The sequence below is a fragment of the Jaculus jaculus genome, chromosome 20 (assembly GCF_020740685.1).
Source record: "Jaculus jaculus isolate mJacJac1 chromosome 20, mJacJac1.mat.Y.cur, whole genome shotgun sequence".
NCBI lineage: Eukaryota > Metazoa > Chordata > Mammalia > Rodentia > Dipodidae > Jaculus > Jaculus jaculus.
Genome location: NC_059121.1, coordinates 2,625,248 through 2,652,269, shown reverse-complemented (window position 1 = coordinate 2,652,269; position 27,022 = coordinate 2,625,248). Strand labels below are relative to the sequence as shown.

The following is a 27,022-nucleotide window of genomic DNA, read 5'->3' as shown; positions in this document are numbered from 1 at the left end:
TGACTGATCACAGGGCACCACTCGGACGGGGATGTTGATAATGGAGGAGGATGTTGATAATGCACACGTGAGCCCGGGACAGGGAACATTCCTGCACCTTCCACTAAGAAGCGAAATGCTTTAAAAAACAAAGACAAGAAAAGGAGAGGGAGGAGAGGAAGAGGCTCCTAGTTCACTGGGTGAAATAATGGACATTTGAGCTATTTAAATGAAAAATGAGTACTTTAAGCTGTTAACCCCCCCCCCCCCCCGCCTCCCCTCACTTCTTTTTTTTTGTTTTTGAGGTAGTCTCTCATTCTAGCCCAGGCTGACCTGGAATTCGCTACGTAGTCTCAGGGTAGCCTCGAACTCACAGCGATCCTCCTACCTCTGTCTCCCGAGTAATGGGATTAAATGCATAAGCCACCACGCCCAACAGCCCTGCTTTATTGACACCCCATTGAATACAAGGTAGTCCGTGTAAGCTTCCTGACGGACTGGAAGGGTATTTGTGAATTATTATGCTTTGATGTTAGATCCCAGGTTCTTTTGTTTACTTCCCTATGTATTTATTTATTGTGTGTGTGGCATGTGCACATGGTGGGCGTGTGTGCGCGCGTGCATGCACGTGCGTGCCACAGCATGCGTGTGGACGTCAGAAGACAGTTTTCTGGGTCAGTCCTCGTCTTTCCACTTTGTTCAAGGCAGGGTTTTTCTCTCTGGATTTTTGCCCTAGGTTCTTGCTCCACCGTTCTTTGCCGCATTCATCACGGTTTTTCCAGAAAATTCTCCTTTGTCCTCCTCCTACCTCAGTCAGCATCAGTAGTTTTTAGGACTACAGAAGCCCACAATAGCTCCGCAGTTTTGCGGGGAACCTGCCAATTCCAGGCCCGACCCTGCTTAGCTTCCGAGATCAGACAGGGTCAGTGGTATTCAGGCTGATAAGCCCACAGACCACGTAGCCACTCCCTGGGTCCTGGTCACTCACCCATTCCACATCTTCCCTGCATGCTCAGAGTGTTTGATCCACTGAGCTGAGCCACCTCTCCAGCTCATGAAATCTCTCTCTTTGAAACGCTCAGAACTCAGAATTGGAGCTCCACAGCATGAGCCAAGAGTTGGTTTTCTTGGCAAGATGTCTCCTTGCTAGGAGCACATATATACCGTCTTTATCCTTTTCTCAAAAAGCTGCGTTCTTTTCAAAGGCCAAGGGGATTCCCCTGCTTTAAAAAAAAAAAAATCTAAAATATCCTTCTCATCTTTCTTTTTCCTTTTCTTTGATCACTTGTTGGCTAATCAATATTCTTGTTCATAGGAACTGTACATGTAGGGAGACTTCCTTCTACCTGCTTCCTGCCTCCCCTGTCCCCCCCTAACTGCCAAACCTCCATTAACTGAGCACAGTCAATATCCGCTTCCCTGGCAAGCAAGAGACATGTGATAAGCAGCGTTGATCGATGACGCCAATGTCAGGTGCTTTACAAACAGTAAGTATTCTAGTCCTGGTTTAGGAAACCAAAGATGCCCTTCTATTCTCACGCCTAAAGTTACAAGGGCAGTGGGAGAGAACCTAGAATGACATGGATAGGTGGCCATTGCCCTGTTCTTCCACTTGGATGGGAAGATGTGGAATGGGTGAGTGACCAGGACCCAGGGAGTGGCTACGTGGTCTGTGGGCTTATCAGCCTGAACACCACTGACCCTGTCTGATCTCGGAAGCTAAGCAGGGTCGGGCCTGGTTAGAACTGGGATGGGAGAGTTCCTAGGGCACCCAAGGGACCCAGCTACAACCCTTCACAAACTGGGCTGTGGTTACATTCTACAGCAATGGGGCTAGAGAGGTAATGGCTGGAAATTTGGGCAGAGGAAAATGAGGTTTAAATTTCAAGGCACAGAAGTCTAGGGCTTCTCTACTTGATAATCCCACAACAGATACAGAACATGGGTGCTCAGATCCCAAGGATGTGAAACCTTGGGGAGCAGACAATCCTACTAACAACCCCCCAACATCCACATACACGGTGGCCACCAACAGCGAGTCAACAACACACAGCCCTGGGGTCATGGCAGCCTCTGGCTTCCCATTTCTTTGGTTATTTTCTTTCTCTAAGAAGGCTTCCAGTGCTGTTTGATGCAAGCCATTATTGGATTGGTCGCTGATTTCCTGTAAACAAAACCACCTTACAGATGCTAAGCCTGTGTCGCCCGGTCACTTAAGACGCTACTCATCTTCAATTCCATTCATTACCTTTGGGAACCTTTCTTTGTAGACATGGTTCATCATAATTATTTCATGGTCACAGCAGGTAGGGGCGCGTCCAGGGCTGCAAGCAAAGCAAATTACCCTTTTAAACTTGCCACAGCATGAGATGAAAATAAGCCTTTTATTTACAAACCGTCGTCTGCACCAGGAGGACTAGGCAACTTTCACATGAACTGCGCCGTGTGCTCCATGTCACGCAGGGCCCCACAAAACCACCCATTAACATCCGCGTACGCAAACCTGCAAACGCGAGAGACGCTCCAAGTAGGGTTCGGAAAGCACGTTCAAGTGCAAGGCCGCGCGATAATTGGAGTCAACGATGCTCATTTCGAAAATGTTCTTAAATTGAGATATGCTGCATGTAGCACACACTTGTATGTGCAACGTAATATGCAATTAATTGAATTGCAGCGGAAGACAAAATAGGGTGGCTTTCCACAGCAACATCTAGGACACATTTAACTGTGTCATTTCACACTTTCATCATACACCTGCGCTTTGCCACACACCCCCGCAGAGGGCGGAGAGTCTTTCGTGGCACAGGTGGTGTGGGGAAATTCATTTTCTAGCCTAGTAAATATTTATTTGGGATGCTGAGGTCAGCGTAACGTGCAATAAGAAGCAGAAGCATACAACTTTTGTTTCTTTCACTCTTTCTCTTCTTTATTTTCTTCTTCCTTTCTTTTATGCAATAGTCATTTCGTGTCCTTTCTGACAGGATCTAATCATACCGTTTTAGGGTACTCATCTTTTTGGGTCAATATGGCTTATGTTAGATACTCTAGGAATTTCTTTTGTTGTTGTTATTGTTTATTCTTATTTATTTGAGAGCAACAGAGAGAGAAAGAGGCAGATGGACAGAGAATGGGTGCACCAGGGCCTCCAGCCACTGCAAATGAATGCCAGATGCATGCACCACCTTGTGCATCTGCCTTACTTGGGTCCTGGAGAATCGAGCCTTGAACTGGGGTCCTTAGGCATCACAGGCAAGCACTTAACCACTAAGCCATCTCTCCAGCCCTAGGAATTTCTTAAAGAAAAAATTTAAAAATAGTGCCTGTAAGTTAAAAAAAAATATGGTGATCCCAGACCTCTTATACTATATCTCAAAATAACATTTTTCACAACTATCCAATGTGGATTCCTTTGGTATTAGGTTATGATGCTAAATGAAAAAGATAAAAAGATACAACCACCCCCATAATCTTTCATGTTCAACTGGACACTTAAGCTGTTTATTAATAAAGCTTTAATAGACAGTGTAGACCGATTCTATTGCAGTAAGATCTCATGTTATTGTTGGGGAAGGGAGAGGAGAATCACCACTTGATTCCTCCTTCTGCTTTCCTGGCTCCTGGGAATGAACTGTCAGTCACTTTCAGGATGTCCTCAGATGGAGGAAGTCATTGCACCCAAAGCTAGGGATTTCCCAGGTGCCAGGACCTTCCTAGGCTGTTGGGACCCTCCCAGGGTATCGCTCCAACAGACCCGTGAGTCAGGGGCTGGAGCAGAGGTAGAAGATGAGAGCCATTCTGTGCACAGGGCCAACAGCCTGTGCTCGCTGGAGCAAGTCCCACTGTGCCCCATCCCCCCCGCACCGCCCGCAGGTGAGGAGTCCATACGCTCCGTCATGAACACCCTGACCAGGACTTGACTGGAAAGGCTGCCTCCAAAAGTCACAACTGTGGTCCATCCACATTATTTGAAACAAGGTCCAAATAACACTCACTGTGAAGAGGACTACACTTGTCAAACACAAAACTCCAGCACAAACTCGGAATCCTGGAGAGAGGGGGACTTACGGTGGGAAGAAATGATAAAAGGACCAGGATGGACTTTTTGTTTTATATTAAATGATTAATCAATTCATTTGCAAGCAGTGAGAGACAGAGAGAGCAACGGAGGAAGAGAGAATGGATGCACCAGGGTCTCTAGCTGCTGCAAATAAACTTCAGACCCATACAACACTTTGTGCATCTGGCTTTATGGGGGTACTGGGAAACTGAACCCAGATCGTTAGGCTTTGCAGGCAAGCGCCTTAACCACGGAGCCATCTCTCCAGCCTTAGGATGGACTTTTGCCATATACAATGTAGGAAGGTGTCCTTCTGCTTTTATTCTCTTTCCTCTTCCAACAGTCTGCACTCCACATGGTTACACTAACTAACTTCTCTTGTCCCATCATTGATAGCCTCAAAATCTCTGTGATCAGAAGTTTTCATAGGTACTAGATCTCCCAGGCTAGCATACCACCACTACTGTAAGCAGAAGTCAGCAAGGTGTGAAAATTTAAAAGAAATTGTATGGTGTGATTTAATGGTAATTAACAATGCCGCTGATAGCTGGAGAAAAAACCCCCACTCTATTTATGACCGTTCACAGATCAATGAGAGTCTATGAATGAAAGGGATTTTCACTCAGAATGCCCCAGCACATGTCGGTCTGGGGGAGCTCTACACACCTGAGACTTCGGGAACGGGGCCGCATGGGTGTGTTCCTACATCTGTTCTCGGTGACGATGCTTTCCGTGGTACAGAAATGTTTTGACAGGAAGTGTAATTCATCTGGTGTCGGCTGGTATGGTAACTGATGCAGCTTCTCCTGCGAGGAAGAGGACGACTGAAACAAAACAGAGTGAAGTTAGACGGCTTTCCCCGAAGGACCTCTGGAAATGGTTACAAGATCAAAGGGCCAACTTGGGCTGACATCACCCTCACCAGGTTATGCCGTTTCCTATTCAAGCTGTAGTGGCAGTGCCTGTCACCTAAAAACGCATACTTTGATGCCCTAAAAGGTCTATGTTCTGGGCTGGAGAGATGGCTTAGCAGTTAAGGTGTTTGTCTGAGAAGCCTAAGGACCCAGGTTCAACTCTCCGGATCCCACGTAAGCCAGACGCCCAAAGGTGAGGCAAGCGCAAAGTCACACGTGTCCACTAGGTGGCGCAAGCGTCTGGAGTCAATATTCTTGCTAGATGTCACCCATTTGCCTACAGTTTCCCGAGGACAGCTTCCTCCCTGGAAGAAAAAAAGAACTCAGCTTCTGAAATGGACGAAAGCGAGAGAAAGCAAGCAAGGCAAGAGAGCAGACCTCTGGAATGACACTGGTGGAGCAGAAGAGGGAAGCCTTCCTGTCCCCAAGCAAACACGGGGACGTTTATACCAGTAGCATCATTACATGCAGCAAAACCATAAACAAGTTAAGAAAACCACCCACAGTAAAAGCTGTCTTCTTGATGCAAATTCTGCCAGTGTGTGCCATGGGCACAAGTGGAGGACCTAGAAGATCCTGATTTATTCATTTCTTGGACCAACAATATCACTTCTTTACTCAATAGCTTCAGTAGCCATAAGGTTTTGTTCTCTCTCTCTCTCTCTCTTTCTGGTCGATTTGCTCACTGACAATCACGCTCAACATCTGAACCATGGTGAGGTAGAAGAGGTGAGCAGATGAGCCACGTGGCATTTAAACAATGAGATATGCGTCACTGCAAAAGAAAGGAACAGGCTGTGTAGCGAATGGTAAACTCGGGAAAATCCAGGCTTGTGAATAAAAAAGATTTTGAAATTTGTGAGTGGAAACCGGGCGAGAACAAGTGCATTTTGAAGACACCACTCAGTCCTAGCAGGGCTTTTCATTAAGACCCTCGTAATCTGTCATCACAAAAGAGCATCTTTCGTAAATACTGTGGCACTGCCGGTGGGAATGCTAGAAATTAATGACCAGAGCTTGCCAGCATCCCGACCCCTTGAAATTATCAAACGCCTTACTAAGTCCATGCTGAGACAAAAAACGGATTTTCCAACATAATGAGATTATTTTATAAACCGTAAAAAGGAAAACTATGACATGAAAGGCTTATGAGATAAAGCAATGCAGTGTTCAGAGTAAACAGGTAGTCTTTAAGTACTTTCACTATGAATAAAGGATATGAAATAAACTAAGCCACCTCAGTAAGTCGGGCAAAGAATGAAATCAATTCCAGCAGGAGATACGCAGAGGTGAAAACAGCAAGGACACAGAAATTAGCAAATACGAGACAGAAGAAAGAAATTTTACAGAAGTCTGAGGGTGTAGCTCAGTGGTACAGCACTTGCCTAACATGCACCAGACTCCAGCTTTGATCCTCAGAATAGGAAGCCAACCAACATATGAAAAGACATAAAAACTGTTCATCGCTCTCACAAATCAACGTCTATATTCCTGTATCCAAGATTTCCAAACCCTCCCTATCCTGTCCGTAAGTTTAGAAAAATCACTTGGGAGGCAAAGCCTCAACTGAAGTGATGGGAAGTTATTTAAAATATTCATTTAATCCACTCACAGTGTGAATGTTGGTTCAGGTTACTATAGAAATGCTATTTCTTGATTATGAGTTGCTGGGCTATTGTGTACATTACAGAGATCCTGTTACCTTGCCAAAAGTAAAAGTTAATTCCACAACACACCAAGCTCAAGAGTTTCCCATGAATCATTACAGACCAGTGATATTAGTGTGGAACTAATATCAAACACTTCAGAGCAGGGTCCTCTGGGGAGGGAAGGAGAAAATAAAAAAGGACAGATCTTCCGTGGCATTTTTTTTTTTTTTTTTGAGGTAGGGTCTCACTCTATCCCAGGCTGACCTGGAATTAACTAGGTAGTCTCAGGCTAGCCTCAAACTCAGTGCAATCCTCCTACCTCTGTCTCCCAAGTGCTGGGATTAAAGGCATGCGTTATCATACCCAGCTTCAGTTCCATTTAAAATTTTACATACATACACATACATACATATACATACACATATATACATATACATACATACATATATTTATATATATATATATATATACACATATACACAGACACATATATACACACACACACACATACATATATGATTTTTATTTTTATTTTAGTGAGAAAGAGAGAGAGAATGGGCACACCAGGACCTTCAGCCTGCTGCAAATGAACTTCAGATGCACACACCCTCTTGTGATGTATGTGAGACATTGCACACTTGTGTCACTGAGTCTGGCTATGTGGGACCTGGATATTGAACATGAGTCCCTAGGCTTCACAGGCAAGTGCCTTAACCACTAAGCCATCTCTCCAGCCCTTTTATTGTATTTTTTTTTTTTATTTATTGGGGGAGGGAGAGCGGGCACGCCAGGGCCTCTTGCCACTGCAAGCAAATGCCAGGTGCAAGTGCCAACAGGTGCATCTCACTCGTGTGGGTTCTGGGGAGTCGAACCTCAAGTCGTAGGTCCACACACAAGTGCTTTAACTGCTAATCCATCTCTCCAAACCTTCAGTGGCATCTTTTAATACTTTATAAAACATAATAAGATCTATTTTTAAAAATATTTTATTTCTTTATTTATTTGAGAGAGAGAGGAAGAGGTAGAGAGAAAGAGAAAATGGGCACACCAGGGCCTCCAGCCACGGCTTATGAACTCCAGACCCATGCGCCCCCTTGTGCATCTGGCTTACGTGGGTACTGGGGAACAGAACCCGGATCCTTAGGCTTCACAGGCAGATGCCTTAACCGCTAAACCATTTCTCCAGCCATTAAATCTGTTTTTATTTGAATGGCTTATGGCAAATCTAACAAAATGTGGACCTCAGTTAAGTTTCATATCCCAGTACAAATCAGCCTAACCCTCAGCATCTGCGATCACAGGGTGGTGGGACTGCAGACTGACCTCAGTTAAACCTCAGGAAAATTATATTGTAACGTGTGCATTATGGATAATGCCATAGGCGATGTGTCTGTGTTAGGATTGGTAACAGGATAAGCTGAGCCATGGTAGTGTTAAGAATGTCATTTCCTACACTGCCTCAGAGAAATTAAGGGGTACAAGTGTGTCTGGGAAGAGGGCCTCTTGATGTGTGAGAGGAGAGGGAAGGCAAGGTGTAAACAGAAATTAGCTGAACCCAAATGACATCAGGATGATCGGAGGGCAACTGAAAGCTGGCAAAGTTAAGGCTGGAGCTGACTCAGAAGAAGTGGTCCCCCGAAAGTGAGGCACGTTGGGCAGCAGAGGAGTGCAAGTCGACTTTCAGCAGAAATAAACATAAAGTCCCAGAGCCGGATGTGGCATCATTGGCCTTCAGTCCTAGCACTCGGGAGGCAGAGGCAGGAGGATCCCTGTGAGCTTGAGGCCAGCTTGGGATTACACAGTGAAGTCCAGGTCACCCTGGGCTAGAGCAAGGCCCTATCCTGAAAAACCAAAAACCAAAACCAAACAAACGAACAAAAAAGAAAGAAATCAAAACTTAGAAGTGGTCGACTGAAGAGATGGCTTTAGCAGTTAAGACATTTGCATGTAAACCTAAGGACCCAGGTTCGATTCCCCAGGACCCACATAAGCCAGATGCACAAGGTGGCGCATGCGTCTGTAGCCTGTTTGCAGTGGCTGGGGGCTCTGCTGTGTGAGCCCGTTCTCAACCAACCCCCCTCTGCCTCTTTCTCTCAAAATAAGTAAATAAATAAAATGTTTTTTTTTAAATAAACTCAGAAATGTAAGTACCAGTTAAGAAAGCTGTTAGAACATCTGAAGACCAGTGCAAGACATGTGCTCTAAAACCACATTGTGTGTGTGTGTGTGTGTGTGTGTGTGTGTTTTGTTATACTGCCTCGTTGTCAGGTTTACAAGCATATGGGATTACAAGTCCATGTCCAGCACACCTGGTTTTCAGGTGTTTACCGCAAAGATGCCTCTGCTGATCAAACCATCCCTGGAGTAGAAATTTTAGAAGAAACTTACAACTTCGGCTTGGAAAGTTTTCCAATAAACTCAGTCTCATTCATATTCATCCAAGCGTGGTGCGAGTGAGTCCCACTATCCAGTGAGTTGGCGTGTGACTTCTGATTGCCACATACATCAAATCCACTTGCGGCGGATGAAGATTTACGCCCAAACCTCCGATGCTCGTTCTCCAAGCAAGCAGAGCTCCAAATACATATTCCGAGTATAATGGCTTTGTTCAAATGAACATTTAGTCTCTCCAGATAGCCATTTGCAAAGGATAGCGTTCGTGTGCATGTGTAAGACTGTACTTGTTGTTTATTAAAAGTAATATGATTTAATAGCTATACCTCATGTTCATGGGCATTTACATCTTTTTTTTTTCAGTCTTTCCCTCAATAGAAAATAATTTATCTGGTGAGAAATAGATAGAGAACTTCTCCCTACTAATGCAATTCCATATTGCTTACTTCAAAATTAAAAATTATGCACTGAATATTATCTAGGAAAAGTGCTACAAATTTATTTTTAACTATAAAATTTGACACGGAAAGAACTTACAATACTAAATAGTCTCTGGGAGAGAATGATTAACTTCATATGACAAAATCTTTCCAATTTCAGAATACAGCAATTTTAACATTTGGTAATTCTGCAGTTCCTGTGATAGCCAAAAGATAAAAATATAATACTGTTTACAGTTTATCATGAGCTCAGCTAACAACACAATTATCTGTAACTTTTAAACTACACGTTCAGAGTGCTTAAAACTTTTTATTATCTTGTTCTATATTTTTCTTCAAAAAAATAAAATTATTGGTTGGCTAAATGGCTCATAGTTAATGAAATTTTAAGATTAATCTGATTACAAGTAGGAAACTTAAATTCCGACTAACTTTCTTTCCATAAAATATAGCCTAAATATTTAAAGGACAAAAATGCAGAGAGCCCGAGACACAGGCAAGGTGGTGGCTCTGGCTTGTCCCGTCCATTCACCATCTTCAAGCAGTAGCTGACCTGCGTGACGGGGCCACAGCCGACAGATTCAGTAATTCCTATTTTTTTTTTAAATCTTTTATTTGCAAACAGAAATACAGAAAGACTGAGACTAAATGGGCATAACCATGGACTCTCGCCACTGCAAACAAATTCCAGATGCATGTGCCACCTTGTGCATCTGGCTTTATGTGGGTCCTGGGGAGTTGAACCCTGGGTCCTTAGGCTTTGCAGTCAAGCACTTTAACCACTGAGTGACATCTCCAAGCCCAATTCCTATGTTTTTAAAAAAAATATTTTAGAGTCTTTAATTTTGTTGATTTATTTATTTGAGAATGACAGACACAGAAAGAGAAAGAGAGAGAATGAGTGCACCAGGGCCTCCAGCCACTGCAAACGAACTCCAGACGCATGTGCCCCCTTGTGCATCTGGCTAACGTAGGTCCTGGGGAATCAAGACTTGAACCCGGGTCTTTAGGCTTCACAGGCAAGCACTTAACTGCTAAGCCATCTCTCAAGCCCCTCCTAAGGTTTTTGACAAAATGAGCAAATATGAAACCTAAAATTTCATTTTGAGGGGAAAATAGGAATACCGAGATGGGTAACTACATAACAACGTGTTCCATAAGTAAATAGTGCAGAGGAAAGACTAGTGGAAACGTCTGTGAGCATGTGTGTGTATATGTGTTGGGGTGAAAATGGTCTCAGGGCTGCTGCTTTTAGACACACAGGGATGTCAGAGGAAACGGCCTCTGTTATAACTGATGGCCAGGTCAGGTGGATTATCCACAGGAATCCTGAAAAGAAGTTGTGACACTAAAGCCTAGACCATTTGCTATATCTATGTGGACAAAATAAAGGGGTTAGGAGATCAGTCTGTCAAATAATTCTATGCCTCAGGTCATTGTCAATTGACAAAATGAGGAACACAACGGTTCCAACATCACAGGGTGCATACCCAGGAGCCCATGCACTTCTCAGACACTACATCAGTACCTGCCTTCTCATAAATATTTAGACAAATATTACTTCAAAATTCTTTATACCCAATAGTCTGATTCTGTGTACTCACCCTTTATAAATGACATGTGATTTATTAAAGACAAAGAATGTAAACCTTATAGTTTCTCATTCTTTCTCTCTTGCTCGCGCTTTAAAAAAAAAAAAAAAAAAGAGGGCTGGAGAGATGGCTTAGCGGTTAAACGCTTGCCTATGAAGCCTAAGGACCCTGGTTCAAGGCTCAATTCCCCAGGACCCACGTTAGCCAGATACACAAGAGGACGCGCGCATCTGGAGTTCGTTTGCAGTGGCTGGAGGCCCTGGCACACCTGTTCTCTCTCTCTGCCTCTTTCTCTGTCTGTCACTCTCAAATAAATTAAAAATTTTTTTAAAAAAGAGAGTGAGACATTTCTCTTTCGAATTGTCATAGTCCTGACTGAAGGCAATGCAAGGTAACATAGTCAAAATTGGAAAATTTGTGTCAGGGGACATGCATTTCAGTGTTTGGCACAGGGAAGATTAAATGAGAATGGGTATAAAAAAGCAACAGAACCAAGTTCTCCATTTGCCGTGCATTGGCTCTAGTTAGACACCCAAGGGTCTTGGAAAGGGTGAGCACTTAAAACTTCCAAAATGACTCTGTTTTGGATTAATTTTAGCATTCACTTTTGCCTGATGGTCCCAGATTTTCAACATCTGAGATGTGGGCCAATGATGGCTTGCTGTCATGGCAACCAAAGATACTGGTACTTAATGGCAATTTTCTCCACTGATCCCATCTAGGATTACTGATGGCCCCACAGAAACTACTCTAGACTGTTGGGGGTGTTCTCAAAAAAAAAATGACCCGAATGCACCTCACACAACAAAATGGAATAATGGACAGGAAATGAGGAACTTCTGTGAACTACATTAGTCCAAGGAGACGATAAAGATGATCCAGGCAGATACAAACAATTTGGGTTTAGAGGTACTCCAACAAACACACATTACACGGAAGCTTCTAGGGAAATAAATAATACCAGGCAATGCTGAGGTCAGTTCCCTTATCTATCAAACTGCAGTGTCTTTTGGGGTCTTATTCCACACCTATGTGCTTAGCTCCCATGCTGCGGGCTTCGAAAAAACATGACAGATGGAGAAACCTAAGTAGTGACCCACAGATTTTGACAAAATAAAGATGAAACTGATTGGACATAGGTCCGTATTCCCGGGCAATACGAGGGGCTACAGGCCACCTCATTGGGTATTTACTGAATACTTGTGACCACCTAGGCCTGTCTAAATGACCTCCTGGTTTCTAAAGGCAGATGGATACAATTTCCCACAACCTCACAAACTTAAGCCAGGCATACTTGTATCTAATCTACCAACTGAATCTAGTAAGGGCTAGACCTCTAGTCAAAGCATTATCTTTTGGGACAAGAGTTTTTGTATTCCTCTATCTTATTTCCATGGTTTCACACTATCTCTGTTTTTGTACCTTTCACTAAGTGCCTCCCCCTCTTTTTAAAATTTAAATTAAGTTTAGTTTATTTGCAAGCAGACAGAGAGAGAGAGAGAGAGAGAGAATGGGCACAGCCTCCAGCTACTGCAAATGAACTCCAGACACATGTGACCCTTGTACATCTGGCTTACATGGGTCCTAGGGAATTGAACCTGGGTCCTTTGGCTTTGCAGGCAAATGCCTTAACCGCTAAGCCATCCCTACAGCCCTCTCCCCTCGTTTTAAAAGTTTATACCATAATACAAGGTAATTTTCCTTTTTCTTCTTCTTTTTTTTTTTTTTCTTTTTGTCCTTTGAAGATAAAACAAAACAAGCTTCTGCCTAATCCACCAAGAGGAAAGATCAAGTTCATGCAATGAATCTTAATGGCATTTTCAACACTAGTATCAATGGTATAACCTAAAGCAATGTCTCCCCCCAACCACCAAACTACACCAAATGGTATGAAAATGAAAGTTTCCCAACTCCTCCAATCTTGTGGTCCCATGCCTTAAGCAATTTATGCCCTATAGTTTGGAAGCTTGCAGAGACAGCATGTCCTTTTTTACGTTTGTTAAGCCGTCACTTGACACGTCTCATACAGAGAGGTAGATGTGTGGAATTTATCTTCTTACCAGGAAACACCCAGAGGGAAGAGCAGTGAAGATTAGCTCCCTGCTTATATGGGAGCAGAAAAAACAAGAAGAATAATCAGGCACTTACAGAGACGGTCGAGCTGGGGGTGTTCGTCCCATAGCCAGAGGAGGGGAGGGAGGCCAGGGACCAGCGACGTCCATCGGTCCTGTGGACAAAGGGAGCTGAGTTAGGCCAACTCTGGGTTATCAAGACAAGGCAGCCCCAGAGAACCTGGAGGAAACCAACTATGTTTTGGCAAACAAATGGCATGCATGCAGCCTGGGAGGGAATGGGAGTGCTCAGCCACGGTTGGGGTAAACAAACATTACACAGCAAGCTGACTTTTATTTAAACAGAATCGATGCACCTCAACCACCAGAACGTGAATGGGTTGATCCATAGTATTGATTGCTCACTAATACACTTTGACAAAATGAATACCGGGGATAATGACAACGGTCAGACTCAGCAGTTTCAAAGGAATGCAAGCAGAAGGAGGGAGGGAAAACACTGGGTAACAGATCTATGTTTACAAGAGTCGGGATTTCAGCAGGGGAAAGAGCCAGGTGAAAGACCCAGCGCCTCCCTCCCCGACACTTTCCAGTGGCTATTTCCAGAGGAACTGTTCTACCCATCACGCAAGGACGGAGTAGGGAGGGGGCTCCTGGCTACCACAGTCTTTACGTGGCAAATCACATTAGCAGCAAGAAAGTGACCGTCTTGAAGATCAGGCTCTGGGAAGAGTTACTGCCTTCTGGCATGGCCTGGCTGTGTAAATGCTGGAGCAGGGCCACCTGTAGAGTTTCTGAGCACGGGGCCCGAGCCTGGCCAGCCACCGCAAGGGCGGAAGGAAACCATGTCAGCATCGAACAGAAGCTATCAGGAAGAGAAAAATCTGCTCCTGTCTTGAGACTGATTTGTCGCGGGCCTTAACGAAAATGGTTTCCAACCTCCAATGACGGTGACGTGGTGGTGGCTTTCTGAATTGCCTCCAAGGACAAACCAAGGTCGCTGGAAGGATCTAAGATGGGTTAGTGTAGCAGTAAAGGCAATTCTACTTCTAGGACCAGAGGACCCCAGAGCAAACCGTCAAGATTTTCTGGCATCCTAGCTCTTTATTAGACGTCTCAAATAAGATCATGCCTTAGAAATCATAAAATGTTGGGAAAAGAAATACTTGCAAACTTGCCAAGGGGAAAGAGTCAGAAAAACACCCTGAATAAAGAGCAGAATTAGCCAGGCGTGGTGAGGCACTCGGGAGGCAAAGGTAGGAGGATCGCCATGAGTTCGAGGCCACCCTGAGACTCCATAGTGAATTCCAGGTCAGCCTGGGCTAGAGTGAGACCCTACCTCGAAAAAAAACAAAAAAAAGAGCAGAATTATATTCTTAGATACAGTATCATCTATAGGAATTCCATAATCCATGATTATATTAAGATATCAAGTGAAAGACAAGGACAGACAGGTTAGCCAGAGACACACTCACAACAAGCTGAAGTCAGTTAAGTCAAGAGCATTAGACTTGAATTTGAAAGAAACCATAATTACATGTTGATGCAAAATAAAGAAAGAAAGAAAAACTGACTTTTTAGCCAGACATTCAAGGGAAAACAGTACTATACACTCTCATGGATGTTACTTCCAGTAAATACAAATGGTCCACACAGACAAAATGGAGAAAAATCACAGAACTGCTACAATGTTAAGATGTTTAATAACATTTACCTGTCATTTCTGGGACCATGATTGGTGTATAATTGAATCAAATATTTAAAAAAGAAGAAAAGAAGAAGCAAAATAAGATGTTTATAAATATATCAGAGAAAAGGAGTTGGGAAAACTAAATGATATATTGTTTAACACATTTTTATACAATCGAAAATATTGAATATTTAAGAGGAAAATAATTACAATATGCTCATGAAAGCTGCAACTATCAGTTAAATAGATAGAGGTTGATCCTCCCTTATTTGGCCAGTCTTTAAAACCAATGCTCAAACCAAGATTTTTAACCATTTCCAATTCTGAACTCTACAGGATATGATTCTAAAAGAATTACTCAGTCCATTTAATAGCAATTATCTGAAACTGGTCTCCGGAAAGACTGAGAGCCACAATTTTGCTACCATGGTTTTCTTGTGATTCATTAACTGTCCATTCCCTCAGGTATCAACAAGCGTATTTCAGATGGGTGAACAATTCCGAGAGGAGATATGTTCTTATTAGTTCCAAAGCATAAATTGCATTTGCTTAGGCCAGGAAACACACAACTAGGAAGATGTTTAAACAAGAATATGCCCAGGACTCTGTACAGCCATCGACCAGAAATAATTTATGTCTCATAAAGTTCCCTAAGTTGTCTGTGTCTGTTTACTCAAATGGAGGGAAAGGATCATTGCGTGCTCATTGCCATGACAACCGCACATCAGAAGCCACTATATGGCTGCACACAGTACTTGAGCGAGAACATGCCCTTTTTCCAAGAAGGCTATCGTGCAAGCCCGAATGGGAGGCTGCTAACAATATCTTCTTTTCTGTGCAACGGCTACCAAGAAAATGGTGCCCAAAGGCAAGACTACTCCTTCCTAAAGCAACGGCTTTCCTGTTTTTTAAGAGTCTTTTCCTTGGGGGTAGAAATCTCAATGTTGCATTAAGAAGGAAAAACATCTGATGGGGACATAGGACACAGAGAGATTGGCCAAAAAGATAAAATAAAATAAGTAAAATAAAAATTAAAAAAAGTCAACACAGAAAAATTGAGATGAATGCAGTACACGGCCAGGAATGAAAAGCTCTCGGATCACCCTGGCTATTTTAACTTTATGAAGAAGAGAGAGAGTTGTTCAATAATTACATCCACCTCAGGTGATATGTTGACCACTGTAGTGAATGTTGAATCAAATTAGCTACACCAATATGATAGGACCAATTAAACTACACCAGAAAGAATTCTAAAAAGTAAATAGGATGTTACTCTGGGTACCAACGTGCAACAAGTAACTTGCAGATCTGCACTCAGCAGGCAAACCTTCTGTGGAGGTTTCATGCGGCTGATAACAACTGGGCCACCAGGACAAGCTGACGGCATTTACTCAAGGGCACTAGACAGCAAAGGAGAATGAAAGCAATTTATGATGTGCAAGCTCCCCAACTTCTAGGAAAGGGGGGGCATTATCACCTCCATCTTATCACCAGGGGGGCGGGGAACAGTACGCTATCCACACTGGATACACTGTACGTTGAACAGGTAGAAATATCCCTCACCCGAAATTCTTGGCACTAGAGGTGTTTGAGATTTGGGAATTTATTCCTGAGGTCTTTTTGTGGGCTCCACTGCTGAACATCTCAGTCTGGAAAGTTAGTCTGCAGCATTTTTCAGCGTCCCATTTCAATGGTGTTCAAAGGATTTCCAGTTTGGGTGCCTCCTGGACTTTGTGTATCATATGGACTATACTTAGCAGAGGGAAGATGTGTCCTTGCTTCAAAAAGAATATGGTATTAGGATGCTCATGTTTGCTTTTTTAAAAACTAAGTAGGTAAAAATTAGCTTGAGAGGTTCACTCTTGAATCAGTTCTAAGAAAACACGGTAAGTGTGTATGATCACACTTTATAGCCCATAATTGTACTGTCATGCCATGAGCACTATTGCCAGGAAAATGTTATCACATTGAACAAGTAAGGTCAGTGAGGCTTAATAAGCCTGAGTAATTTCAAAGATAAAGCAGGATCTCCTCTCTCGGGCTAAATTTATAAAACAACAAAACGTGAGAATCCTTGGCTGGCATTCCTTCTTAAAGGCTCAGGAATACACAGCAAATAAATAGAAGGCAGTGAACACCCCACACACAAAAAAAGAATCATCGTTTCTTGATTGGATATCAGCTCTAAAGTGGGAAAGAGACCCAGATGTTAAATAGAAAATGCCAATTTTAATTTTCATAAGGAACACAAGGTTCTATTTCCTTGAATAAAAATTTAAGAAGATGATCGCTCATGTCCATCTAAATTAATACTTTTTGAAGAGTGTGGAGGGACTCTCAGCTGCAAGTTCACACAAAATGAACTAGAGGTCTCCTGTGATAATCTTCCGTCACAGTGTATGGCTTATTTGTTAGGAATTAGCATACTTGGGGAATTGTGTATTTTTTTTTATACCACAGAAACTGGATTCATCTGTCCTTCAATCATCCACTTAATTATTAGATTCTCTTCATGTTTATAAATCTGGCAGGATTAAGAGACTATGATTTCTGTCATGTTTTAATGCATGCTATAATGAGATCTGAATTTTTCTTATTACTCAAGGTAATTCAATGCATTTCTCTCTTTTTTAAAGACTGTGGAGGGCACTTGTCTATCGACTTTTATAAGATTGTTTCCCCACTTGGAATGGTGCACCTTAATGAATTTACATTCACTGGGCAAACAGACTTTGCAGGGCCAGTTCATTTTTACATTTTCGTTGGAGTACTTAAGAGGAGGAAACAAGAGAATAAAAGTTGGAATTAGGGAAGATCCGAGTGTGAGTCCCAGCAAGCTCCTTGGAGGTGGCTTCTAACCTTCTCACGTCCACCCCACAGTGGGATACATACAGGCGCTGAGCACCTGACGGGAAAGTAGTGAAACAGACACTTTTTGCTTGGCTTAAGATTGATAATGGAATTTTAATTGCATAGTATTCTGAAAGTGCTGCTGGAGTCTTAATTATACAGAATTCTGAAAATCCATCTCTCTGGATTTTGTAATTTAACATGCATCACGTGCTGACCAGAGTGCACATTTTAAGACTGTCTAGTTGGCAATGTATGTAAGAGTAAGTGTACTTTTTAATGTATGGGGACAAATGATCTCCATTGTGAACTTGACTGGTTCTAGAATCACCGAGGAGACAAAGCTGGCCATGTCTGTGAGGAAGTTTTTATACCAGGTTAATTGAGGCAAGACTATCGTAATGTGGGCAAGCACCATTCTGTGGGCTTGGGTCTCAGACTGAATGAAAAGGAGAAAGCTAGGGCTGGAGAGATGGCTGAGCAGTTAAGGCATTTGCCTGTGAAGCCTAAGGACCCAGGTTCGATTCCCCAGGACCCACATAAAGCCAGATGAACAAAGTGGCACATGTGTCTGGTGTTTGTTTGCAGCGGCTAGAGACCCTAGTGCACCCATTCTCTCTCTCTCTCCCTCTCTCTCTCTCTCTCAAATATATATATATACACATAATTTTTTTTTAAGAGAAGACCAGCTGAGCATTGCTCTCTGCTTTCTGACTGTGGACTGGATGGAACCAGGGGCTTCTGGACCCTGTTGTCATGGCTTTTCTGCTATGGTGGACTTTATCCCCTCAAACTATAAACCAAAGTCAACTAACCCGCCCTTAAACTGCTTTTCAGATATTGGGTCACAGCACTGAGAGAAGCAACTCACACATATACCTATGTAGTTCATTAAGTGCTACTTTAATCTGCTCCAGGATATAGTTAGGTCTCTGTGGAAATCAGCAAACAGATCAATCAAACCATAAAACAAATGTATCCTGCATATTGTGGGGCCTGGCTAAAGGGGCATTTTGTGTTCTCTGTGTGTGTCTTGGACGGAGGAGAAGAAGGCACACGTAAGAGAGGAGTGAAGACAGAGTGAGGTCCTGAATCTGACTGCGGGAAGGACCCTGATTTGACAAGCAGCACCCAGGAGAGACGGCGAAGACCACCGCAGGACCACAGCCTTGAGCGGCCAGCTCGCCAGGTCGTCCTGAGAACACTTCTGCCCTCAGTGACCCGGGAGCACGGGCATAGCATTTTCACATTTTGTGCCCAATTTGAAGCATGGTAGAGAAAGAAAAGGGAAACTTTCCTAGTGGTCCAAGCACTGCTCTTTTCTTGAGGGAATCACTTGCTGGCTTGATGCTCCCAAGTAGGGAGGCATCTCTGAACTCATACCTTGTAATCCCAAGAAAACCACTTGTACAAAAACTCACCAGCAAACCACCACAGCAAGCATTCATGCCAGGACACAGATAAAGAGAGCCTCTACAACACCCCTTCGGAAAATCCTATAAAAATCTAATGAGGATGAGTCGTGCAAAAGGCGCGTTCTACCGATGGGAGAAAACAGAGGCAGAGGACGTTCACCATCTACTGCTGGACCAAGAGGGACCAGTAATTCTAACACAAGGCAGAAGCCATTATTTAAACTATTAAAGTAGGTGGTTCTAACAAAGTAATTTGGCTAGGAGTTTTGGGAAAGGCCCCGTGTGATAATGAGCAGGACCTCGCAAGGAAGAAGGAAGGTTGGAAGAGGGTGGAGGAGGGTGGGAAACCAGGGGCTCTCCACACAACACCTTTGCTCCATTCATAAGCAGCTCTTACCTCCGGGCAAACGAGAAGTGGGCGGAGGCACTGGGGGAGAAATTTCTTGGACTATCTTGAGGGCTGTTTCCTGTGGAGAGAAAAACAGAAACGTGCAACATGATTTTTGTTTCTGTACCCTTATCCACATTCAGAATCTTCCCCTCACTCGTCAGTTTCCTGATCTTTCTGCAAAACGTCAGTTCCAGGGCTGGAGAGAGGGCTCGGCAGTGAAGGCAGTTGCCTGCAAAGTGGAAGGACCCGGGGTTTGACTCCCCAGCACCCAAGTAAAGCCAGATGCACCAAGTGGAGCGCGCATCTAGAGAGCAGCTGCGGCGGCTGAGGCCCTGGTGTGGCCGTCCTTTCTGTCGGTCGTTCTTCTAGCTCTCACTGCTTGCCAGTAAATAAATAGTTTAAAAGTCATTTCCTTGAATAATGTTTTCATTTTGCCTAGAACAGGGATCTTGAGGGAAGGGTACCTGTGTACCAGTCAGTACAGCTTTCCAAGTGGGTAAGACATATGATCAACCCCCCCCCCCCCAGATCACTAACCTATGGTCCTCTGGTTATTTAAGAACCTATTTCAGTGAGTTAAGGGGCCAGATCGGTGTCTTAGGTTTAATCTTCCAGATTTTAACATTTCAGAGAAGCAGGGCAGGTAGATGGATGCCGAACATGGGGGATGCTTTCCATTTGTGGGAGACAGACAACCTTAGTAAAATGCCCGAGTTCTTGACCGTGAATGCTGGATTCCCAAGCAGGCATCTTTTCAAAGATAGATAATGTCAGAGCTAGTTGGAAAATCCTAGGCAGAATCTAGCTATCTGAACCTTTTTCTCAAATTTCCCAGATCTTAGCCTGACCACAGGGGCCCAGCAGGATTACCCCTTGTCAATATTTTCCCCCCCAATTTCCGAGCCCCTGAGCAGCTGGAATGTGACTGGCCAGGCGGCTCCGGAAAGCCACAGCCAGGCAGAGATGGCAGCGTGCGTCTCCCCAAGTCCTTCCAAGGCTGAGAGGCGCTGATTGCTCCGTGGAAGGGGGGCAGGTCCCGGGGGACTTGTTACTTTCGCTATTAGCCCGCTCTGCCGAGCGCTGATCATTGACAGAGCCTGGCAGGCAGCTGGCAAGGGCAAGTTCAGGACACTCCACACCACGCCGCTTCCCTCCGCATGTTTAATTAGATTGGCAGAATTGTCTGAGGACCACTTCGGACCATGGCTGGTTTCAGTAAGGAGGGGAGGAAAAGGTTACAAAGAAATCCTCTGATTTCTTGAAAATTGGAAAGTAAGCCGGAAGACGTGTTTCATTATCCCTAACAGCAAGCTGGTGGCCACATGGCTGGCTTCTTAGTGAAGTGGCCGCTGCAATCATGTGGAAGGAAGACAGGCTGCCACGGTCAAGTCAGCACCCTAGCTGTCAAGGTAAACAATTTATTGCCCAGGGCACAAAAATAAAAGAATAGACAAACACATTAAAAGTGTACGTTTAGTGTTACCTTGAGGACTGCTGGACCAGGTTACATCGCCACTGAAATTTTTTCAATTAACTTAAGGTTGCAAATTTTATAGTGTTGTTTTCAACAGATGCTATTAACTTTATGACAGACAGCACAATCAAAGCCATTCAGTGGGGAAGTGCTGAGAAGCCATTTCTTTATGGATTGAAAGATCTAGAGGCATCTTCCCCTGCTACAATGGAATTTATAATGCCTTTGCAGCTGCTGTTCCTTGGGCCCCTGGAGAAACGGATTTGCTCAGCCATTCAGGAACCCAGGCTATTCGCCTACAGAGCAGAATTAAGTTATTTTGATTTCTTTCAATAGTCTCCTAGCACTGATTTAGTTTGTACATTCCTCTCTAAGATCCTTAACTATCTTGATAATTTCAAGGTGGTTAAAAAAAAAAAATCTTTGTTTCCAGGCTGGAGAGATGACCCAGTGGTTAAGATTCTTGCTTACAAAGCCTGAGGATCCAGGTTCGATTCCCCAGGACCCACATAAAGCCAGATGTACAAGGTGACACATGTGTCTGGAGTTCCTTTGCAGTGGCTAGAGGCCCTGGTGCACCCATTCTTTCTTCTTCTCTTTCTCTATCAAATAAATAAATTTTTAAAAAAAAAACCTTTGTTACCTGAAGGGGATGATCTAATGCCAGAAATCATTGTATGGATTTTTGTTTTAATTTGGGGAAAATATTCAGTTTGCTCACACATCACAGAGAACAAACTACCAGTAAATTAATAGGTGTCACAACCAAACTGCTTACTGGAAGCCAAGATTTTCTAACAATTCCTGATGCCTCTTTCAGTGAGAATGATATAAAACCAAGGATACAAAGTCTCCTATTCCTAGTCAGCGTTCTCTATAAAGAAAACACTAAACCTGCCATTTCCAATGTTATCAATGACAACAACGGAAAGCGCTTGTTAAAATATTTTAACAAAGTGTGGGCAGGAGAGATTGCTCCGTGGTTAGATCACTTGCCTGCAAAGCAAGTGAAGTAAATAATATTGTGTGTGTGTGTGTGTGTGTGTGTGTGTGTGTGTGTGTGTGTGTTTACGGCCACCCTGCAACTACAGAGTGGATTCTAGGTCAGCCTGGGCTAGAGTGAAACTCTATCTTAAAAAAAAAAAAAAAAAAAAATTTAAGAGAGCGTCTGGGCAGATGTCTCAGTTGGTAAAGTTTTTGGCACAAAGCATAAAGGCCTGAGTGAGGATCTGCGGCATTCACATAGAAGCTGGGTGTGGCAGTGCATGCCTGTCATTCCGGGGGGGGGGGGGCGGAGACAGGGGGGTCTCTGAGGCTTGTTGGTTAGCTAATCTAACCAAATTCAAACTGGGGAGCTCCCGGTTCAGTGAGAGTATACCTCAAACAAGAAGATGGATAACGACGATGGACACCACCTAGCATTTACTTCTGGTGCCTACACACACGCACACAAGCCCCCCCCCTGCACACACACACACACACACACACACACACACACACACACACACAAGAATTCAAGACTGCCACTTATCATCTCTAGATTTGTGCCTCCCCTGCTATAAAAACCGACCCCAAATTCCCACATCTTCAACAGCAAGCACACAGAGCCATCTGCACACTTTAATAACGGCGCATCTTTCTTTTCCTCGTGTAAGTTGAAAAGCCAAGATGAAATGTAAATATGTACATAACACACAGTCGTGTGCTGTGTGCGAGCCAGACGTGTTCCGAGGGGCGCCGTGAGGCAGCATGCAACGTGTGATCATCACGCTGGCGGTCTCACCGCCTGGGCAGCCGCGGCAGCACTGGGTGGCGTAGTCTCAAGGCCCGTTGCTGTGTGGGTGGCCTGTTAACAGGCTTCCTGAAGCCCCGAGTGCGGAGCAAGATGGGGAAGGCTGTCACGTGTGGCCACTGTGACTGTGTGGTCACTGGGAATCGCAAGCACCGTAAGATGCAGGAGAAAATGAATGTGACTGGGGCTGAGTACCGGATAAGTCTCACTTGGAAGACCATTCAGAAAACTCTGAGTGAAGGGACAAAGAGAAGGAGACCTCAGGGAGTGTCAAAGAAAATGACAATTAAATTTAAAAACCCTCATAGAGACGGGTGGCTGGTTACCAGGGACAAATCCTGCTCTCTGGCTGAAACAAATTCAGATTGGTAAAGCCAGTGGGCTGCGAATTACGTTCATTGGCACTAACTGGGGGGGGGGGATGGGTAAGAATGTAAAAGGATGCTGTCAGATGTTTTGGCCAGGTGTGACTGCAAATGGGAAAAACACCAGAGGAGGAAGAGGCGTTGGGCAGGTCCATGCTAGGGTTACACAAAGAGTATTCTGGTAGGCAAACCTAGTGTGATTGGTAATGGGTTAAAATAAGCCCATGAATGCAGGGACCAGAGGGATGGTTTAGCAGTTAAGGTGCTTGCCAGCAAAGCCGAAGGTCCCAGGTTTGATTCCCCAGGACCCACGCAAAGCCAGATGCGCCAGGCGGTGCATGTGTCTGCAGTTCGTTTGTGGTACATGCAGGCCCTGGTGCGCCCATTCATATTTTCCCTCTCCCTCCCCTCTCCCCCCAATCTCCTCTGTCGCTCTAAAAAATAAACAAGATGTTAAAACAGGAAGAAAGATGTTAATGCGGAGAAGGTGCTAAGGGCTCTGGTGTGTCCACTGTGAACAGACTGGCACGGATGGACTCTGAGGGATCCTGAGAGGCTGGTGCTATTATTGTAACAGAGAAAAAGGGTCAAGTGAACATTTGTAGACTTGTGTGCCACGCATTATGGAAAGTTCAACTTTCCTTGAGGAAAAAATTATAAAACTACTAGATTAGGTATGAAGAAGTCAATCTTAAAAGTCTTTGTTCTTGCTAGGTGAGGTGTCACGTGCCATTAATGCCAGCACTTGGGGGGGCTAAGGTAGGAGGATCGCTGCGAGTTCGAGGCCTGCATGAGACTATGCAGGTTATCCTGGGCTACAGCAAAACCCTACCTTGAAAAAATAAAATGATAGAAGAATCTTTGTTCTTATTTGAAATAAAAATAGATTTAAAAAAAAAATAAAGTTTATTTTATTTCATTTTATTTATTTGAGGGCGAGAAAAAGAGGCAGATAGAGAGAAAGAGTGCACCAGGGTGTGCAGCCACTTGCAAATGAACTCTAGCCACATTCACTACCTTGTGCATCTGGCTTATGTGGGCCCTGAGGAATCGAACCTGGGTCCTTTGGCTTTGCAGACAAGTGCCTTAACCACTAAGCCATCCCTCCAGCCCTGAGAGTTGACTTCCATTCGTTGGCTAAAGATTCAGGGACGCTGGTTTGTCATACAGTGAGGCGAATGCCGCTACTTTCGGGTGGATCAGTTAGAATTCATGATGTCTGTGCTCTTAACTGGGACGCGCAGACCTGACGGCGGTGTAGGGTGTAGCAGGGGCGCTCTTTCCGGGGCGAGAGCAAGATGGATGGGAGCCGGAGTCCTTCGCATGACCTTCACTTCTGGCCGTGGCTTTCTGAGTCCATCCACCCATCTGCAAAGCAATACCTGAGAGACTCGCAATGAGCAAGCAGCGCCAGTTAATTCTCGGCCCATATGTGCAGCGCTTGCCTAGAAGTCACAGCCTGCAGCTCTGGGCACTGGCGGGCTCGCTCTGGGGTGGTGCAGTGCCCGGACCCTTTAAGACGGCTGGCACCGCGGTGACCTGCTAACCTACGCCTTGGCGGTGGTCACGCTCAGGTAGGCGATCAATGCAACAGTCCCCTCGGGGCAGAGGAGAAGCTGAGACCCACGCAGGGTACCGCAGCCACGCGTTTACCTAGCAGAGCTGCCCAGGGCGCCTCATTTGAGAGGCAGTTATTGTTAAGAAAGTGATTTCCAGATTAATTAAATTGTTTGATTGCTTTGTAATTAGGTTGGAGAAGTCCTGTGTCTTCACCACAGAGAAACAAGCTGCAAATCTTTTTAAAAGGCATATGCTTTACCTACTATAGGTTATTAATGGGCTTTTAATAGCTGTCTGCTCACAAAATGATAGTTTCTGGGGCCTCGATGTTCTATCAGGACAGAGGGAATCCAAGAATTAATGATCGCTGCCATTTTGAAACTCCTGGCGGATCAAGGAGGGAGCCCCCACTTGAATCCTCACTGTCATTAGCAATGATCCCCTTAAATGAGCTGTGAGGTCTCACACCGTAACAACCGGGCGCTGTTTCTTGTGGCTTTGCAGCTCATTGGAAACTCACGGCTTCTGCTTCCAAACACGATGACCAAATTTCACAGAACCGAACCTGGGACCTCAGATAAAACGACCACTCCAAGGCTTATGCAGGAACCTCAAACAGAATGAGCTCGGTGAAATCATACCTCAAGTCATCTGAGAAATCTGACTGGATCCCACTGGATCCTGACACGTGGCAAGTGCACAGAGTCAGAGACATTCCTGTCACTTAGGAGCTGGCTCGCCTCCAGATACAACCGCAGAATAGTAATTAAACCTAGGCAGCTGTTGAGGGGCTAAATAGCCAAGGAGCCTCCTTTATTAGCTGTCAGTGGGAATGTCTCTGGGTGAGCTGCGAGGTGTTCACTGCAGGCCAATGGACAGAAAGATTAATAAGCATGGGTTTTCAAGTATACAGAGCAGATTATGCATGATACATTAAGGTTTTCTTATAACATGGGTTCTTTGCCATAACCAGCACCACTGTGAACTGCCTGGTTTAAGTCAGGCAACAAACTATATTGTTAATTCTGTACTGAAAGAAAATAGGCACGACATGGCAAAGATGCTTCCTTTTATTCCGTGCCCATGGACTGTGACCAGGCAGGACAGAAAGCAAGGAGGCCTCTCAGGAAGCGGCCAGCATACACAAGGAACAGAATGGAACAGATGAGATGTGGTGACTCCAAATCTTAGGGAGGTACTAACAATAGGGTGTGCTAAAGAAAAATGGGACTGAGGGCTGGTGAGATGGCCCAGAGGTTAAGGCACTTGCCTGCAAAGCCTAACAACCCAGAGTTCAGCTCCCCAGTACCCACAGAGAGCCAGATGCAAAAGGTGGTGCTGGCATCTGGTGATCGTTTGCAGCAGCCGGAGGCCCTGGAGCACCCTCTCTCTCTCCTTGCAAATAAATGAATTAAATAATAAAAAAAAAAATAGGACTGCATAAAATGAGGCAGAGAAGTAATCAAACCAGCATGGTTCTGCATTTTAGGACTAAGCAAATGGACAGATTACCTGAGTTCAGAAGGACATGGTTAGGAAGTATGGGACAGAATTAAGTCAAAAATTTGAATACTAAGATAGGCTTTAGGCTGGGTGACTCCACTTCATTCATTCTAACTATATTATAACGTGCGCTCATTCCCCATCGTATGCAGTGAAATATAACGAAGTTACATTTGGTTTAACTATAGTTGTCATAGATGACACACGCCACCTAAACACTAAAATCTGTTATACTTTGCTGATTATGCTTTCGAACAAATAACATTTTTCCACTTCACATTATCTAATGCATAATGAGTTTAACATCTCAGTTTTTTTTTCAGACACACAAACCAATGAATACAAAAGATTTACACAGATGACAAATTCCATAGGCTACAAATTAAGATTTAGGTATTAATTGTTCTGTCTCCAGTCACCATCACAGGTTAAAAAAAAAAGTAATTAAAGGAGTAGAGAGATGGCTCAGCAGTTAAGGTACCTGCAAAACCTAATGACCTGGGTTCAATTCCCCAGCACCCACATAAAGCCAGATGCACAAGGTGGCACATGCGTCTAAAGTTAGTTTGTGGGGGCTGGAGGCCCTGGCATGCCCATCCATTCTCATTCTCTCTCATAAATAAATAAATATTTAAAAAATTTTAAGCGATGGTCTGCATAGTCTATTTCATTCTAACTTCCTCTCTCTCACTTATGATCTTAAATGCGGCGAGGGAGAAATTCTGATTACACTTGTAGGAACACAAAGAAGCGTTTTGAGTTCTCAGCGCCCTAACTTAGTTGGTCACATCTAGTGAACTAGAAACACATTGCTTTTGCTTCTAATTCAATGAGTTAGCACTGACATCTTCTCATGCACGGTGTATCGGGCTAGCTGCTAGAACG

General features: G+C 44.1%; 1 protein-coding gene across 13 annotated transcripts in view; it reads right to left on the bottom strand.

Annotated features, from left to right (window-relative positions):
• The window catches only part of Mast4 (microtubule associated serine/threonine kinase family member 4), a 656,456-nt gene that overhangs the window by 73,233 nt on the left and 556,201 nt on the right, over positions 1–27,022 (bottom strand). For 9 of the 13 annotated variants that reach the window (XM_045139067.1, XM_045139073.1, XM_045139076.1 and 6 more), the window contains 5 exons: positions 19,450–19,519; positions 14,812–14,820; positions 13,174–13,252; positions 4,703–4,860; positions 2,228–2,303 (listed from right to left, as the gene is read on the bottom strand). In XM_045139067.1, coding sequence (XP_044995002.1) covers positions 2,228–2,303; positions 4,703–4,860; positions 13,174–13,252; positions 14,812–14,820; positions 19,450–19,519 — 392 coding nt within the window. The remainder of the gene's footprint in view (positions 1–2,227; positions 2,304–4,702; positions 4,861–13,173; positions 13,253–14,811; positions 14,821–19,449; positions 19,520–27,022) is intronic. The other 4 variants (XM_045139068.1, XM_045139069.1, XM_045139075.1 and 1 more) reach the window with 1 other exon arrangement.